This window comes from Carassius carassius, chromosome 17, assembly GCF_963082965.1.
Source record: "Carassius carassius chromosome 17, fCarCar2.1, whole genome shotgun sequence".
Classification (NCBI taxonomy): Eukaryota; Metazoa; Chordata; class Actinopteri; order Cypriniformes; family Cyprinidae; genus Carassius; species Carassius carassius.
Window position 1 is genome coordinate 28,090,356 of NC_081771.1, and position 17,362 is coordinate 28,107,717.

General features: G+C 41.2%; 1 protein-coding gene across 2 annotated transcripts in view; it reads left to right on the forward strand.

Moving 5' to 3' along the window:
- Positions 1 to 15,689: 15,689 nt before the first annotated feature.
- tmeff2b (transmembrane protein with EGF-like and two follistatin-like domains 2b) overlaps positions 15,690 to 17,362 on the forward strand; it is a 67,920-nt gene continuing 66,247 nt past the window's right edge. The window contains exon 1 of one of the 2 annotated variants that reach the window (XM_059571589.1): positions 15,690 to 16,345. In XM_059571589.1, the coding sequence (XP_059427572.1) occupies positions 16,144 to 16,345 (202 nt within the window). In that variant the 5' untranslated portion in view covers positions 15,690 to 16,143. The remainder of the gene's footprint in view (positions 16,346 to 17,362) is intronic. The other variant, XM_059571588.1, reaches the window with a different exon arrangement.

The window sequence follows — 17,362 nt, forward strand, 5'->3', positions numbered from 1 at the left end:
TCCTCACTATACTACAATGCCTCCAGTAGCATCAGTGCCTCAAACCCTGCACAGTGCTTCAGTTCCTGCCATGAACATTCCTGCTCTCGCAGACACTTCTCTAAAGCCATTGAGCCAGCCACTGAAGCGACCAGAATACTTGGTGCCTCACCGCCCTTTGCATGCTGTCCCCCAGCCAAAGATTCCTGATTTTGTGAATGACAATGAAAGGGAATTCGCTAACCTGAAGTTAGCTTTGGACAATCTTCTGGAACCTCATGCAGAGCTAGATGAAAAATACAAGTATCACATCTTGCTGGAACACCTTAAATTGCCTGAGGCACAAATGATTGGCCAGTCCTGCCGCCATCATCCCTACCCGTACTCTGCAGCTATGCAAGCTCTTCAGTTACAATATGGCCAACCCCATCAGCTGGCGCAGAGCGAAATAGCAGCAATCCTCACAGCACCAGAGGTAAAACCAAACGATGCACGCAGTTTTCAGAGTTTCGCTCTCCGTGTCCACCTCTTAGTGAGCATGCTGTTATCTTTGGAGGGACCCAGAGGGATGGAGTTGAACTGCTGCTCGCATGTGGATCGTTTGCTTAGTAAGCTGCCGAAGTACTTGCGAGATGGTTTCATAGAGTTTCTCCAGCTACAAGGGAAGCTCAACTCCCCCAGTATTAACCCGTACAACCTACAAGACTTCACAGGGTGGCTCGACATCAAAGCTCAGCAACAGAGATTGTCTAGTAGGTTAGTGCAACGCTATCAGTATGAAAGAGATCACAGTGGTTCAAAGGAGAAGAGTGCTGCTAAACAAAAAAGCCAAAGTACAGCCTTGTATCATGGTGCAGCACCCACTGAGGATAAAGCATTCCCCAGTCCTAAGGTGTCTTGGAAGAAGACCCCCCTCAAAGTCAACTGCCTTTTCTGTGGCAGTAAAGACCACTACATCACTCGATGCAGTAGTATTAAAGAACAGTCAGTGTCTGATCTTTGTAAGTGGATTTCAGAGGGGAAGCGCTGCTGGAAATGTGCCCGTTCCCATGCGCATGAGACCTGTAATCTGAAGAAACCCTGCAGTGACTGTAGTGGTATTCACCTTCAAGTGCTTCATGGCGTTGCCCGAAGTCGTGCAACTGATACATCATCAGCTTCCTTGGAGAGCCGCATCTACCTCTTGCCATCCATTGCATCTGGCAGAGTCCTTCTGAAAGTGGTGCCTGTGCTGCTGCACCACAAATCAAAGACAATAGAGACTTATGCAATATTAGATGACGGAGCTCAGCGCACCATGATCCTACCTACTGCTGTCCAACAGCTCCAGCTTGAAGGTGAACCTGAGACTCTAGCACTTCGTACAGTCCGACCGGACACTACTCACCTCAATGGCTCAAAAGTCACCTTCGATATCTCTCCACGAGGTAAACCAGAGAAACGCTATCAAGTGTTTGGAGCATTCACAGCTTCTGGCATTGATCTGGTGGAACAGTCATACCCAGTTCAGACTCTTCAGAGACGGTATGCACATCTAAGAGGAGTTCCACTACAGCCATTTCACAAGGTACGTCCGCTGGTGCTCATAGGTTCAGACCAAGTTCATCTTATCACTGCTAAAGAGCCTATTCGTCAAGGCACCAAAGGGGGACCCGTGGCAGTTTGTACAGCTCTCGGCTGGGCACTTCAAGGGGCGGAAATGAGTACTACCGGCCGAGGACCAGTGCAGCAGTGTTTCTTCGTTTCCACCGACCACCCAGATGATCTTCTTTACAGAAATGTGGAGCGGTTATGGCAACTGGATGTGCTGCCCTTTCGCAACGAGAAACTGGTTGTCCGGTCTAGGCAAGACAAAGAGGCCATGCAGTTGCTTGAGTCTCAAACTCAGCGAGTCAATGTCAAGGGAGTACAGCGTTACGCCACCCCTCTTCTGTGGAACTCAGGTGCTCCAGAACTTAAGGGCTCCATGCAATCCGTCCTTGCAAATCTGAGGAACACTGAAAGGAGACTCCAGAAGGACCCTGACAAGGCCTCAATCTATTCAGGAGAGATTGCCAAACTCATCGAGGCAGGTTACTTAGTCAAGCTCAACCAAACGGAAGCGACACAAACAGAGGCATGGTACCTGCCCCATCATCTCGTGAGTCATAACAATAAGCAACGACTGGTGTTCGACTGTTCTTTCAGATACCATGGTCGGTCCTTGAATGATCAGCTCCTCCCAGGTCCCACACTTGGACCATCGCTGTTAGGAGTACTCCTGAGATTCAGACAGTATCCTGTGGCAGTAAGCTCAGATATCAAGGGCATGTTCCATCAGGTCCGTCTGTTGTCGAAGGACAGGCCCTTTCTCCGTTTCATTTGGAGAGATTTGCAGAGTGAAAACCTTCCAGATGTATACGAGTGGCAGGTTCTGCCATTCGGCACGACAAGCAGTCCATGCTGTGCAATCTTTGCTCTGCAACACCATACTTGCAATTCTGAAGCCAAATATCCAGGGCTACAACAGCTAGTCCACCAAAGCTTCTATGTGGATAACTGCCTGACAAGCTTCCCTACTGTCTCAGCAGCCAAGCAAACTGTGGATCAGTTACGCAGCATGTTAGCAGAAGGAGGGTTCGACCTAAGACAGTGGGCTAGCAGTCATCCAACGGTGGTAGCTCATCTTCCGACGGAAGCCCAGTCATCAGCCACAGAGCAGTGGTTAGTGCAAAACCGTGTTGACCTTATGGAGCCCACATTAGGCCTCAGGTGGAATTGCGCAGCTGATACCCTCGGCTACCATTATCGGCTCATTGAGCATGCAGAACTGACCATAAGAGCTGCTTACCAGGTGTTGGCTTCCCAATATGATCCACTGGGGTTCATACTACCCTTTACCACCAGAGCAAAGGTGATCATCCAACAGTTATGGGCTAAAAAGAGAGACTGGGATGACCCAGATCTACCACCAAACCTTCAGGCCGCCTGGACCGACTGGGAAAGCGAGCTAAAACAACTCAGTGCAGTTTCCATTCCTCGCTGTTACACACCAGCCTCTACAACTGCAGCAGAACAGCACAGATCCCTTCATGTGTTCTGCGACGCCTCTGAAAGAGCATACGGGGCAGTGGCATATTTGGCTGTTCAAACCAGTGGTGACATTCATGTTTCCTTCATAATGGCCAGATCACGGGTTGCTCCTAAGAGGCAGCAGTCTATACCTCGCCTGGAGCTTTGCGCTGCCTTGGCTGGAGCTCAGCTGGCCAAACTGGTGAGGGATGAGCTGACACTCTCCATTAGTGAGACAATTCTGTGGACGGACTCCATGACTGTGCTAGAGTGGATTCAGTCAGACTCCTGCCGGTACAAGGTGTTCGTTGGGACACGAGTCACCGAGATCCAAGAATTAACAGACCACAGCTTATGGAGATATGTTAATACGCAGGATAACCCAGCTGATGACATTACGAGAGGTAAAACCCTCCAAAGTTTGGCCGAGCCCAGTCGATGGAGTCAAGGGCCTCCATTCTTGAAACAGAACCCAGAGCACTGGCCTAAAAGACCTGAAGTTGCACAGTCAGAAGTAGTTTCCGAATTGAAAGGCCTAACCTGCTACTCCGTAATGGCAGTTGTAACAGAGTCCAACCTCCCCGATGTTACGCAATTCAAGACCTGGCGAGAGTTAGTGGGGGCAACTCTGCGAGCCTGTCAAGGGGCAGCCGCATCGAATAGTGTAATAATGACTAACAGGGAGGCGGAAGCTGTCCTGCTGAGGGAATGTCAAGCTCAGAGCTTCCCGGAAGAGGTAGCTGCCCTTAGAGCACAGAAATTGATTCCTGTGCACAGTCGATTAGTTAACCTCGCTCCAGAGTGGGACCCCCTGACCAACATGATACGAGTTGGGGGGCGTCTAAGAAGGCTGGCAAACTCAGACCCAGAACAAATCCATCCCATTGTATTGGACCCAAGACACGCAGTAACAAAGCTCCTTATTCAAGAATTTGATGAGCGTCTGTTACATCCGGGAGCTGAGAGAGTCTACGCTGAGGTACGGAGGCAGTACTGGATTCTCAGAGGACGTCAGGCTATCAAGCACCATCAACTCCATTGTCAGTCCTGTCAGCGCTGGAGAGCGCAGCCAAAGGTACCTCAAATGGCAGATTTGCCACCAGAACGCCTCCGTCTGCTCTGTCCACCCTTTTATTCAACGGGTGTTGACTGCTTTGGCCCATACCTGGTCAAAATAGGAAGGCGGAATGAGAAACGCTGGGGCCTGATCTTCAAATGTCTCACAACAAGGGCAGCTCACATCGAGCTTCTTAATTCGATGGATGTTGATGCCTTCCTCCTTGCACTCCGCCGGCTCATAGCCAGAAGAGGTCAACCCCGCGAGATTCGCTCAGATTGTGGCACCAACTTCCGCGGGGCAGAAAGAGAGCTACGGGAAGCCTTCTTAAGCATGGAGTCAGAACTCCAAATCCGTCTTGCAGACCACCAAATTGAGTTCAAGCTTAACCCGCCCAGCGCTCCACATTTTGGCGGAATATGGGAGCGCGAGGTCCGCTCTATAAAAAATGCTCTTCAGGTAGCCGTTGGTAACCAAGCAGTCACAGAGGATGTTCTGTCCACAATCCTAGTGGAAGTGGAGGGGATTCTCAATTCAAAACCTCTGGGATACGCCTCAACAGATGTCGCCGACATCGATCCAATTACTCCTAACCTTCTCCTTATGGGGCGGCGGGATGCATCTCTCCCTCAGGTGGCGTATGCTCCAGGAGACATGGGGCGGCGGAGGTGGCGTCACTGTCAAAACATGGCGGACCAATTCTGGATACAGTTCACCAGAAACTACTTGCCTACGCTTCAGACCAGGCAGAAGTGGCATAAAGCGTCAGAAAACCTGGAGGTCGACTCTGTTGTACTGATTGTGGATCCGCAACTCCCAAGAGCTCAGTGGCCCATAGGTAGAGTTCGGAAGACATTGCCTAGCAGTGATGGATGTGTGCGAACTGTTGAAGTTGTCATTGACGGTAAAGCTTACATTAGACCAGTTGCTCGCTTGATACAGTTGCCTGCTCTAGAAGGTAACCCCAAAGACATTTAGAGAATTCCCTTGATTACCCATTTGCTACTCAAATGTGGGGGCGGCTGTTGTGAATTCTGTCGCTTTAAATATTAAGTTGGTTGCGTGTGTGATATTTTAAGTTGCCTTGTAAGCAAATAACGTAGTGCAGCGTTCTCAGCACATACGGACTCAGCGTAATTGGCTATTCACTAAGCTACTCCAGTTGAGCGATCATATCGCGTGCACGCATTCATGTGCAGTGTTTATGTGCAAGAGAAAGTTTATGACAAAGTAAGTTCTCCTTTCTGTATGTTGTGAATAACAGATTGTCATACTGTATCCCAACTGCGCTAATTTAGACCATGTTTGTGGTGTGGTTGATGTTTAGCGATCTGTCTGAGTGTAATTTGATACTGCTTAACGAGCGGATTATCCCGCTAGCATCGCGGCTCGTATTGTTCATGTTTAGCCTACTAGTTATTACTTTGAAGTGAATTTCTCCGTGGATAATATCTTTCACTGGTTGTCATTTATTACTGCCTGTATTACTGAGACAGTCCAATTTCTATAATCCACATTTTGGTGTTTGTCAATTTATTATGCAGTTTATTACAGACTCATACTAATATATTTCTCGATTTATATTTCATGCATCAGTGCACTTTACAGATATGTTTATATTTGGGTTTGCAATCTCTTAAGTTGTTGAATAATTTTAGACTGTGAATATTTATTTCTGTTATATTATTTGTTTCAGAGACTACCTCAAGTACACTATTATGTGTATATGGTCACTCTTGTGCAATAAACAGTTAAACTCTATCTGATGACTCCGACTCCCTGACCAGAGTTCTGCAGCGGTCAATAATATAATCCACCAGTTTCAGTGGGGCAAACCCCAACAAAGCCGTTGTTCAGCCGTTGTTCTCCAAAATGGTGCTAAGGTGATGCGGAGAGACACAGAGGAGGCGAATTGTTGAATAAAGTCGTTATTTTAGTTTTCTTCGCATAAAAAAAAAGTTTTCTTGTCGCTTCATAACGTTACGGTTTAACCACTGTTGGCAGATGGACTATTCTGACGATGTCTTTCATACTTTTCTGACAGTTTAATTTACTTGGCAGTTAATGGGACAGTCACAGGGGCCCGGTTTTCATCCAAAATATCTTAAATTGTGTTCTGAAGATGAACAAAGCTTTTACGGATTGGGAATGACATGGGTGTAAGTGATTTATGACCAAATTTTCATTTTGGGGTGGAGTGTCCCTTTAATATTGGGTATATTCATTGTACAGTAGCTAACTGTCAGGGGAGGGCTTAGGTTTCTTTGTTAGTTTTTTAGTCCAAATGTTTTTTGTTATTCCTTTCTTTCATCTTTGCACACTGTAGCTAAAAGACTCATGAGTAGGGATGGGAACCGAAAACCGGTTCTTATTCAGAACCGGTTTTGTTCTTTGAAAAGAACACATCTATCTTATGACTTATACAACAAACAAATGTTTTGTGCGGGACACAGAGAAGGAGGCGGCGCGGCAGCCTAGTCACTCCATCAAAATGCGCAAACGCGCACGGACAGCCACGGCGCACACACACACACACACACACACACACACTTTTGGTCTGGTGACGGCGCACCAGGCTACAGTCAGAAAACATTGCGTCAGCAGTACAGCTTTAAAGTACAAAAACAGCTTATTCGCTCCTACAAACTGCTAGGCGCACACACCGACACGCAAGTATACTAGATGCTAGTATTCGGGAAGCGCGCGGATTGAGTGAGAGCTAGTAGAAGTATTCCTGAAAATTTTTGTTACAAAAAATAATATTTGGAATAAAATTAATGCAATTAATAATGTGGTGAATTAATAAAGCTCTTGGAATTAATAAATGTAATGTCAACATTTCCTTTGGTGAGGCACTGCCTACCCTGCCTACCCTGACCGCACGTCCCTGGTTCCAATCAAAGTGCATTGAAGTGCGCAAGACGTGAATTTAAATTGTATTGATTTACAGAGGTATATGATGTCACAGTTGTCCATGTTTAAAGACGCTACACAGCACAAATCAGTGAATGAATGTTTCGATGTGAGGTAAACTTCAACAGATTTTCCCTGCTCAGGGAGTAGGGAGCAATGAACAATTGGAACACAGTTCATGCACGGAGTTCATTTCTAACGAGCTGATTATCTGAATCAGGTGTGTTAACAAAGAGAAACGTGCAAAATATGCAGAGCAGTCGGGCGCGAGGACTGGAATTGAGAACCGCTGCCGTAAAGGATGTCACGAACCGAATAACAGACACGCCTCCCTGCCTCTTTAATTACTGAGCACATTGATTCCAATGACGCGCGGCGCATCCACAAACTCGTTGCGCTGTCCTGTCTTTAATTGCCAAACACATTGTTTCCCACGACTGTATGTGCACTCGCGCCTTTGATAACTGTGCACATCGTTTTGTCTGACTGTACATCTAACGGCAGCGCGCTGCACCTGCCGCCACTAAATTGCATTATATTTGTCCCATATTGTCATTAATATACATACTGGCTTCAACTTGGACCACTAAATAAATAGACTGCTATTGTTATGCAAGTATGAGGGTTAGATTATTTAGTGTACAGGTCATTAAGAGTGATAAACAAAGTGATAGAAAATATTTATTTTAATGCATTTTAAATGTTTAAAAATGTGGAAACCACTCATTGCATCACACCATCTCCTGACTGCATTATTATTTGTAATATAGGGACTTTATGGAGAGTGTGAACCGTTATATTTCATTAATTAAGGGAAATTAACAAGTGTCTCAGCCCTCAAAGGACTATTAGGCCAACAAGCTTATTCCTGCTTGAAAAGCAAAACGTTATTGATAGTGTAAAAAAACATCAACTTTGAAACACATGCTGATTGATGGACTAGCATTACTCAACATTACTTACTACCTTCCAGCAACGCTACATTCAGTGAAGGTAAAATAGTAAAAAACATAGTTCATTTAAATGAAACCAGAAGCCAACCCAGAAAATTTCTAAAAATACCCCACCCTACTTATGAAGATCTTTACACTGTAATATATGTTGCATTTTGACATTGCCAACCTTTAAATTAAGTTGACAGTAAGTAATAAACAGTACTGAGCATTGAGTAGTTGAGTATTGTGCATTTTTCCTTACCACTATTTCTTAATAATTGTTTAATGATTTTAATGGAACCGGAATCAGAACCGGAACCGTTAGGTGGAACCGGTACCGGAATCGGAACCGGAAAATTTCTAACGATTCCCAACCCTACTCATGAGTATTCTTTGAATACAAAAACAAACACACTCCAATTCATCCTGATATCTGATATTTCCAGAGGAAGGTCTTTGTACGGACACAGCATGCACAGAGATCTAACAGTGAAAAGCCACTTAAAAATCAAATAACCAAGACTCCAACTTCTAGACTAACTTCTGACTTTTTTACTTCTAATACTGCAGTGATGGATATTATGGAGTGTTATTTTATCTCATTCTCTTCAAGCCACTCAATAAATATAAGCTATATTTTATGAACCGCAATGACAAATGTTTTTCATCCATAACAGAAGATAAACCATGACATTACTCCCTGATTCAAGACATTAATACAAAACTAAGTGACAACTCTGTCTCCCTCCTCCTCTTCCCTCACACACTTGCTGTTACTCCATTCTTCAGACAGATGAGCCTCTCATTTATAAGCTCCAAAAAAAAGAAAAGAAAAAAGTTGCTTTTGTCTATGAATGACAGTGATATTATTTTCTCTGGGTCTGCATGCTCTAATCTGCCTTTCTTACCGGAATTGATTTATTCAGATGTGTATCAAGCTGAGCCATCTTTGAATACTTCAATAATGTTCCTTCCCCTCCCTCTGCATTTCTGTTCTATTTCTCTTTGTTTTATTCATAGGCAAAACCAGCAGCAGTCATGATCACAGCATAAATGCGTAGCTTATTCTTTCACCTTCCATTGTAGGTTTTTTATTTTTTCTTATTGCATCTCCATTTTATGCCTGACCTGCTTTTATGAAGCAACATCAGAGATCTGGATTTGCATTCAGCTTTGACAAGTACCCGTGAAATCTACTATGGCCTTCAAAATCTTCTCATCTTTTTATCTGCGTCAACCCTTACACGTTGGTATGAAGAGTGGAATGCTCTGATATATAAAGGACTGTGTTGTGTGTTTTTAACTGAAAAAGACTGATCGGGCCACTTGTGAATATTATGGACATGCTTGTACATTTACAGCTCTGCACTCCAAAAATCAATTATTTGGGTGAGCGTGCTTAAATTGTGGACAGTACATGGACATATACAACAGTAAGTTAAGTATCTTCTCAATCCAGTCCAAAACATGGTGGAAACTAAGAACAAATAGCAATGGTTATGGCCAACAAATTTAGCCAACTCGTACATATTTAATATGCAAATTACAATGTAAAAGGCCTTTTAGTGTAATTCTGAAAAGGCTGAGGTACATATCTTTTTGTTGACAGATTTTTATTAAGTAAATAAAATAACTGTTAAACTAAAAGTCTAAAATATGATACATCAGGCTTTTAAAGAATGTTTATATTATATCTCTCACTCATCATTATATTAAATTGCATTACATGTTTTTCCACAAAAAAAAAAAAAAAAAAAAAAACGAGAGAAAAATAAAGCTTTCATCATAGAACATCATCTTACTAAGACATATTATTAGGAGAGTGACAACAATATTCATACGTATTTTATTTAAGTTCTCTCCAGCCCTGGAAAGCTGATCTGATATTTACATGGGTACTACTTCTTGCCTTATCGTTAGCCTTTTTTTGATCCGCAGGTTTTCCTCTTTTGTTTTTTTCATCCACCATCTCTATCTTTCCGCCGTCGCTCGGCTAGTCTCATCCCCATTATAAGTAGCTACACCCGCCCCTTACTGCTGACTGGCTACAAGTTAGTTTTGGTACTCGGCCTGACTCTGTTTTCTAAAGAGTTTTTGAAAAAATACAGACCACACCTTTAAATAGCCTGTTAAATACTTTTGATGTGATTTTAAAATTGAATTACCTTCTAATCTGGTGTCCTTGTAAAACATACATACTATACATGCTGGTTAGCAGGTGAATACGTGGGCTGTTGAAGACACACTCTGTTGTCTGATTTGCCCTTGCCTAGATCCATTCCTTGCTTAAATCATTCATATTTTGTCCTGAAGAGAGAAAGGAAAGGGGGATAGACAGATAAAGACAAACCCTGAGGTCTACAGGCATGGTGAAGTCAGGATTTATAGTCATACGAGAGCTATATAAAACTCAATAGTCACAGTCGGGTCAAGTTGACAGATGAGAACACAGACACGCAGAATCAGGTTAGATATACCTTGAGGGAGTCATCGGATCGGTTTGTCTTTTATTGCTGCCCTGAATGCAGGCAGAGCTGGGACAAACCACAGATGCACTCTTGTGGTTTGGAGGTGCATGGCCCGTCTGTACTACTGCAATAGAATCTAAAACACAAGAATAAAGTGCACTCCGAGTCTTTACCGCAAAGGTGCATTCAACATATTCAGATTAAGCTGTCGGGAAAGCTGACTGTGATTTATGATGATTCTAAATTGTATTTATGACATGTTTTCTTTTAGAATTAATTTATCTGTATGCAGTGTAATGAATATGTCAAATTATGTTTTATACTTGCAGGGTCATTTATACTATGTAGTACATTTTCATGTGCGCATTATATTAGATAATATTAACCTCACACTTTTACATTTTCTTTAATCATAATATCATAATTAACTTTTTATTCTTCAATACCACATGAGCCTTCAGAAATCATTCTTTAAATTGGTGTTGTGCATGTAACATTTCTTATTATTTTTAATGTTTACAACAGTCGTGCTACTTAAACTTTTGTGGGAAACCATGATAATTTTCAGGATTTTCAATTAATAGAAATTTTCAGAGTACAGCTTTATTTAATTTGAAATATTTTTTAAAATAAAAGTCTTTCCTGTCACTCAGTCAATTTAATGTGCCCTTGATTAATAAAAGGCATTACTTTCTTTCAAAAAGAAATAGAAAATCTTACTGACCACAAAATTTTAAACAGTAATGTGCTGTTTGACAAACTTTTCCAAATGCATGTAAGTGTACAGTGTCAGAATATACAAATATGCAATTATGTGATATCAGCACTAAATGAAGGAGAAACTCCAGCATTACCTACCAATTTAAATGTATACATGTAACAGACATGACTGCCCCAAAGCTTTTGCCTGCCTCTGATCTGCACAAAGTTTTTGTCCCTCCCACCTCTCTTTCTGCATATTCTGTGGATATGTACAGTATAGCCAATAAATGCAGTTAATCCCAGTCAGTCTGTGACTGTAAATGCAGCCTAGCATATTGATTTGGTAAAAGTTACAGTTCAAAATGCATTGCATAACAGAAGCATAGTAATATTAAATATAGTCAATTTATATTCACCAGATAACACAAATCTTTCCGTTCATACCAAATACGAGCATACTTCCCGGAAAGACGTTTTCTTTATGCATGTGTTGCCGTCACTTTCATAGCAGCATTGCAAAAGTTTTCAATTAACCACATGGCTCTAAATAAGTACTTCAAAGGTCAAGTTCAGCCAACCAAACTTATTCCAGTAATGAAAGCAAATATCTTTCCAGTTAAATTAAAGAGATCTAGAGAAAAGCCCAATTAAAGGAGCTCATCTTTAGAACACAATAGGAGTGCCGACAATGTGAGATGAGGACGCCGGAGCTCTGTGTGCAAAGGGAAGTGTAAGACAAAGGCCTCTTTAGCCACAATTAGAATATGGCCTTCTTGAAGAATCAGTGGAGGAGAATCTTTTAACAGACTACAGTCTCCCATTGGCAGTTATATTAGTGCTGTAACAAAGACAGTCTTGGGAGCCCTATTTTCAGTCTGTTAATTGAATTGTGTGGGAATTGTTTGCTGAAACAGTCTTGAAATAGGCGACTGGAGGTGTTAGACAGTAACAGACATGTGAGTTGACACTGCAGGTTACACAACAAAAGAAACTAAAAACCGCCTTCTCGCTCACGACAGGCGTCCAATCATACAGAAGTCTGTATGCTTACATTCTCCCGTCTGCGCAAACACTGACACACACCATTAGCTCAAACCCTCTTCCATTCTTTGTCTTCACCTCTGAGCTGTCTCAAAGAACCACGGATTCCAGTCCTCGCCGAGATCCTCGTACAATCCTAAAAAAACCTGCTGCTATTGAGCAGAGCCTTCGGTCCTATCCCACCAGCTCAGGAGTGCATTACTGCACAGCTGGATGGAGAGCAGGGAACACAGAGTGCTCTAACAGGACATGCAATGACCCGGTTGGATCTATGAGCCTGGGAAACGTCTACAAAGGGAAAAGAGACAGGGAATGAGAAAGAGGATAAGTCTGAGGCTTAATGCTAATGAAGGATTAAATCCACCGATTGACTGCTGTTAAAATAATTAGAAAAAAGTCAAATAGAATATAAAGTGCAGCAGTAATCTGATAAAGCAATGCCAGCTGTACTCTGATCTCTGAAATCAGGTTGTGTCAGTCATATTTTTGTCTTTAATATAACCAGGTAATTTATATTTTAATCAATGCCACACAAAATATACTTTGCACTTTGGAGTAACTGATCGTCAATGGTTTTTATGATCAACTTAAGTTCACAATATTTTGGGAAATGTTGCCACGTCACTGTATTTATTGAAAGAAGACTTGTAATGCTCAGCCTACGGTTGTGGGTATACACAACTAACGGTTGTTCTGGGTCCTTGTAAGTGCTGGTTAGGTTTTAGTGTTTGTTCAATATTCTAATCTAGCAAAAGTAGTAGCAGTTTTGTTATGAAATAATTTCACTACTTTGCATTGAGTGGATGTTGCCATTTACTTGTTTGTATTTTTTTTTATTATGAAATATGTCAATTATGTCAGTTATTTTAAGAATTTGAGTTATGGGAGTTGCCATGTTTGAGATTTTCTTTGAGATTTTTTTACTGTCTCTATGGTTACATGCGGGAAAAGCAAAGGGGTTTGATTTTATTTTTTATTTGTTCATGCAGTGTCAGACTGCTGAAGAGGACAGTTTAAGAATCACACCTGATATGTTAACTGATACCGTACTTAATATGGATATAAAGAAATCTGTAGGTTTCAGGAAGTTGGTCATTTACTGTGGTAGGTAAGGTAAGTGGTTAGCAAGCTGAAAAAAGTTTAAGAATCTGGTCAAGCATATTGCTCTTTATAATGATTGGAATACCTTTCTGAAAGTAGCCAAAAGTATTATATGTCTATCAGGGTTGTTAAAAACAAAACTAAAGCAGAATCTAGAGAAAACATGGAATGCAAAGCAGAGCGGCACTGAAGTGAATCAATGGATATTGAATTTAATTGACTTTAAAGGTTTGATGGAGCCCTGCATCCATATCCTGAGAACAAACACCAACTGGGTGTGACAGGAGAGGAGAGCTGTGAACAGTGTGTGCTTTGCTTATTCATTTCTCAAGCTAACGGGCAGATAATTATGAATGACACGCCGCTTCATTCACCACTCGCTCGTGAAATGAAACACAGAGAAGTACGCAAGCTCATGTGTGACAATTAATTTAGAAGTTTGACGGGACATGCAGGAGTGGAAGAAGAAAAGTACATATCCCGGAGACCGGAACCGGCACTGGCTTCGATGATCAAGAGTTTGGTAGTGCTGTATAAGTTAGAGAATGTTGATCGGTAACTCTCTGATGAAAACAAAATAATAAAGCAAACAAAAATAATTATGCTAAAACACGCCTGAAATAGTAATTATAACACACACACACACACACACAAATATTTTTTTAAGTCTTTTATTTGGAGTAACTTAACTCACACTTATTAGACTTGAGCTACCTGGGGTTAATGTCTCGGTCAAGATAGGTAGGATTGAGTAAACTCTCTGAATTCTTCAGAGCAGATACCGAATCAACATTTGACTCACTCTCTGAACTGTAAGTGATTTAATAAAAAAAATAAAAATAAATAGCACAAAAACGTGTGTACTTACCCTGACATTTAAATCAGTATTATTACAGACTGCAGCAGGCTAATAGATAGGCCTACATAGAGGGTTTCTCGTATTTTTTTGATAATTCTATTTGAATTAAAATACATTAGAACAAATATTCAGCAAAAAGAGAATATGGGATCTGTGCGATTTGAGCCCATTCTAAAAAAAGATCTACCTTTATTATTATTATTATTAAATTACAACAATGGTAGCACATTATCAGCCTACTGTGTACTGTCAGGAAAAACAAATATTATCTTTGAAGCTTGTCACTAGGTCAGTATGTTTTTGTTCCAGTTTTAACCCTACATGTTGAACACTGTATTAATAGTCCTCATTTAGAGTGCATATTAAAACCTTAAACAAAATAATAAAGCAAACAAAAACAATTATGCTAAAACACGCCTGAAATAGTAATTATAACACACACACACACACACACACACACACACACACACACAAATATTTTGTGTCCCTGTGCTCTAAACAATGCATGATTGGTTGGGTTTCCAGCAATAATACCTTGCATGCAATATAAGTGACATACAGGATGATGCATGGTTTCCCAGTATGCATTGCAACTGCTGGTTTTCTAATTAGTGGTGCTTGCTAAGGCAGTTATCACTATTATTATTGCTTACCCCTGCGGGATAACCCAGAACACCCTAGAAACAGCATAAATTAGTTAAAAACCTCTGAGCACACCGCAACTGCGTAGCAAGTACCCAGAACATTCTAGCAACTCCGAAAAAAAATTTGGGCAAGCATGCACAAAATATTGTTTTATTGTGACACTATTTTAAATGTGTTTATATTTTATAGACTAGTTTATCTTTGCATTAATAAAAAAATTATATATGTTGTTTTCTCATTTTAAACCTCTGTCTGATTACTGCTCCATTAAAGGTTAAACGAGTTTTGCAGACGTGTAAGACTCCAAGATTCTTATATTAAACATATGGCTCAAATGTCATTTGTATTGCCTTGAACACGTTAAATATCACTACTAATGTGCATTTATTAACATAAATATGAACAGTTCTGTGGTAGATTTCCGTCACATGAACAAATCAAACAGTTTTTCATAACGCTTCAACTGATCAGGCCAAAAATTCATCAAATTAATTTATATTTTTAAAAAGATTAAAGCTTACACGAATAGTCTCTTCAACCCATTGCGTGTTCCAGAGTGTTTCTCTTTTGATTTGATTCAGATTCGCGATTCACAAAACGAGTTCTTCAGACCGCTTTATGAGCCCGCGTGGCAGGTAAATGTAAAAGAGTCGACTCAAATGATTCATTCAAACAATTCGTTCGCGAATCGGACATCCGCGAGCAGATTGCATTTGTGATTCAGTCTCAAAAGTAACGAATACGTCTGGATTAAGTATTAAGCATTAAGTAGCGTAAAAGTCAACAGAAACATTTGTACTCAAGGAAAGTTGAACTGTATTATTTTGTCAGAGCTAATGACTTGAATAGCCAAAGCAAACAATGTAGGCTATTTCCTTTTACCGCCGGAGGTAAAGGAAGTCACACTTGCACTCTTGATGATGCTGTATTACACGGCTTGGTACCCGCTACACCCTCTACAGCCAATCTGCGCCGCCGAAGCATGTGCCCACCTCTCACCTTCATCATCACCATCATCGTCCTCATCCTCACAGTCAAAGCCAGACACCAGCCGAACAAGACACTGTCAGACAGACATAGGAAGAGAGAGAGAGAGAGAGAGAGAGAGAGAGAGAGCTTCAGCATTTTTTCCCCTTCAGAAAGGAGTGATCAACTAGTGGATCCGGACAGCTTTTCCAGGTCCATGCTTGGATGTTATATCTTTTCATCTCCGCTTTGAGTTTCATCACTGCAACCGGACACTTCCACTTGTCAAGACAGTCCAACCGCGCCGGTATCAGAGCATATAGATACATGGGGATCATCGCAGCATTGCCCGGAAGATGTGTATCACTGCTCCGCGGCTGAGATCTGTGTCGCCTGCGCTCGTCGTGGGATCAGAGACCTCGGTTCATGTCCAAGTGTCATTCCCGGTGTACTGAGATGGCTTTTTGCGCTGTGCTGCGACATACACGGGGACCGCGGCAGGAGAATCGGACACATGTAGTTTTAATTACAACATATTGCTTTTTTTGTATATTACCAGTGAAGGAACTTTGCGCGTTCCCATCATCGCTGAGTGACTGTCAAACACCCACCGGGTGGAACTGCTCCGGTAAGAGACCTGAACACTCCGCTAATTTCCAAAGCCCGTGCGCTCTTGCGCGCTTACTGTTCTAGCAAGTTTATCTGTTTTGAATCGGGTTGCTAATCATTCAGTGAACTGAGTCTTTTATTCAGAGTAACTTAACTCACACTTATTAGACTTGAGTTACCTGGGGTTAATGTCTCGGTCAAGATAGGTAGGATTGAGTAAACTCTCTGAATTCTTCAGAGCAGGTACCGAATCAACATTTGACTCACTCTCTGAACTGTAAGTGATTTAATAAAAAATACTAATAATAATTAGCACAAAAACGTGTGTACTTACCCTGACATTTAAATCAGTATTATTACAGACTGCAGCAGGCTAATAGATAGGCCTACAAAGAGGGTTTCTCGTATTTTTTTGATAATTCTATTTGAATTAAAAGACATTAGAACAAATATTATGCAAAAAGAGAATATGGGATCTGTGCAATTTGAGCCCATTCTAAAAAAAGATCTACCTTTATTATTATTATTATTATTATTATTTAAATTACAACATTGGTAGCACATCTTATCAGCCTACTGTGTACTGTCAGGAAAAACAAATATTATCTTTGAGGCTTGTCACTCAGTACATTTTTGTTCCAGTTTTAACCCTACATGGTGAACAATGTATTAATAGTCCTCATTGAGAGTGCATATTAAAACCTTAATCTGGTAATATGAATTCTTTAAGAGACGAGGCACGTCTGTAAAATCTGCAGTGAGTAGTTTATGATTGCTTTCAGTAATAAAATAACCATATACCTTTCAATGGTTTGGGCTTGGTAAGATTTATTTTTAATGATTAAAAATAATAATAATAATATTAATACCTTAATCTGCTATTATGAATTTTTTAAGAGTAAAAGAGTGCTGTCCTAGTGACTAGCTACAGGTGCAATTTTTTGTGTGGATTGGTCGTTCTAAGAGGTAGCTCAGATTTTCAGTGCACACGCATGTTTTGAGTTAATGATTTGCAAGGATTTTCAACCCCTAGGTC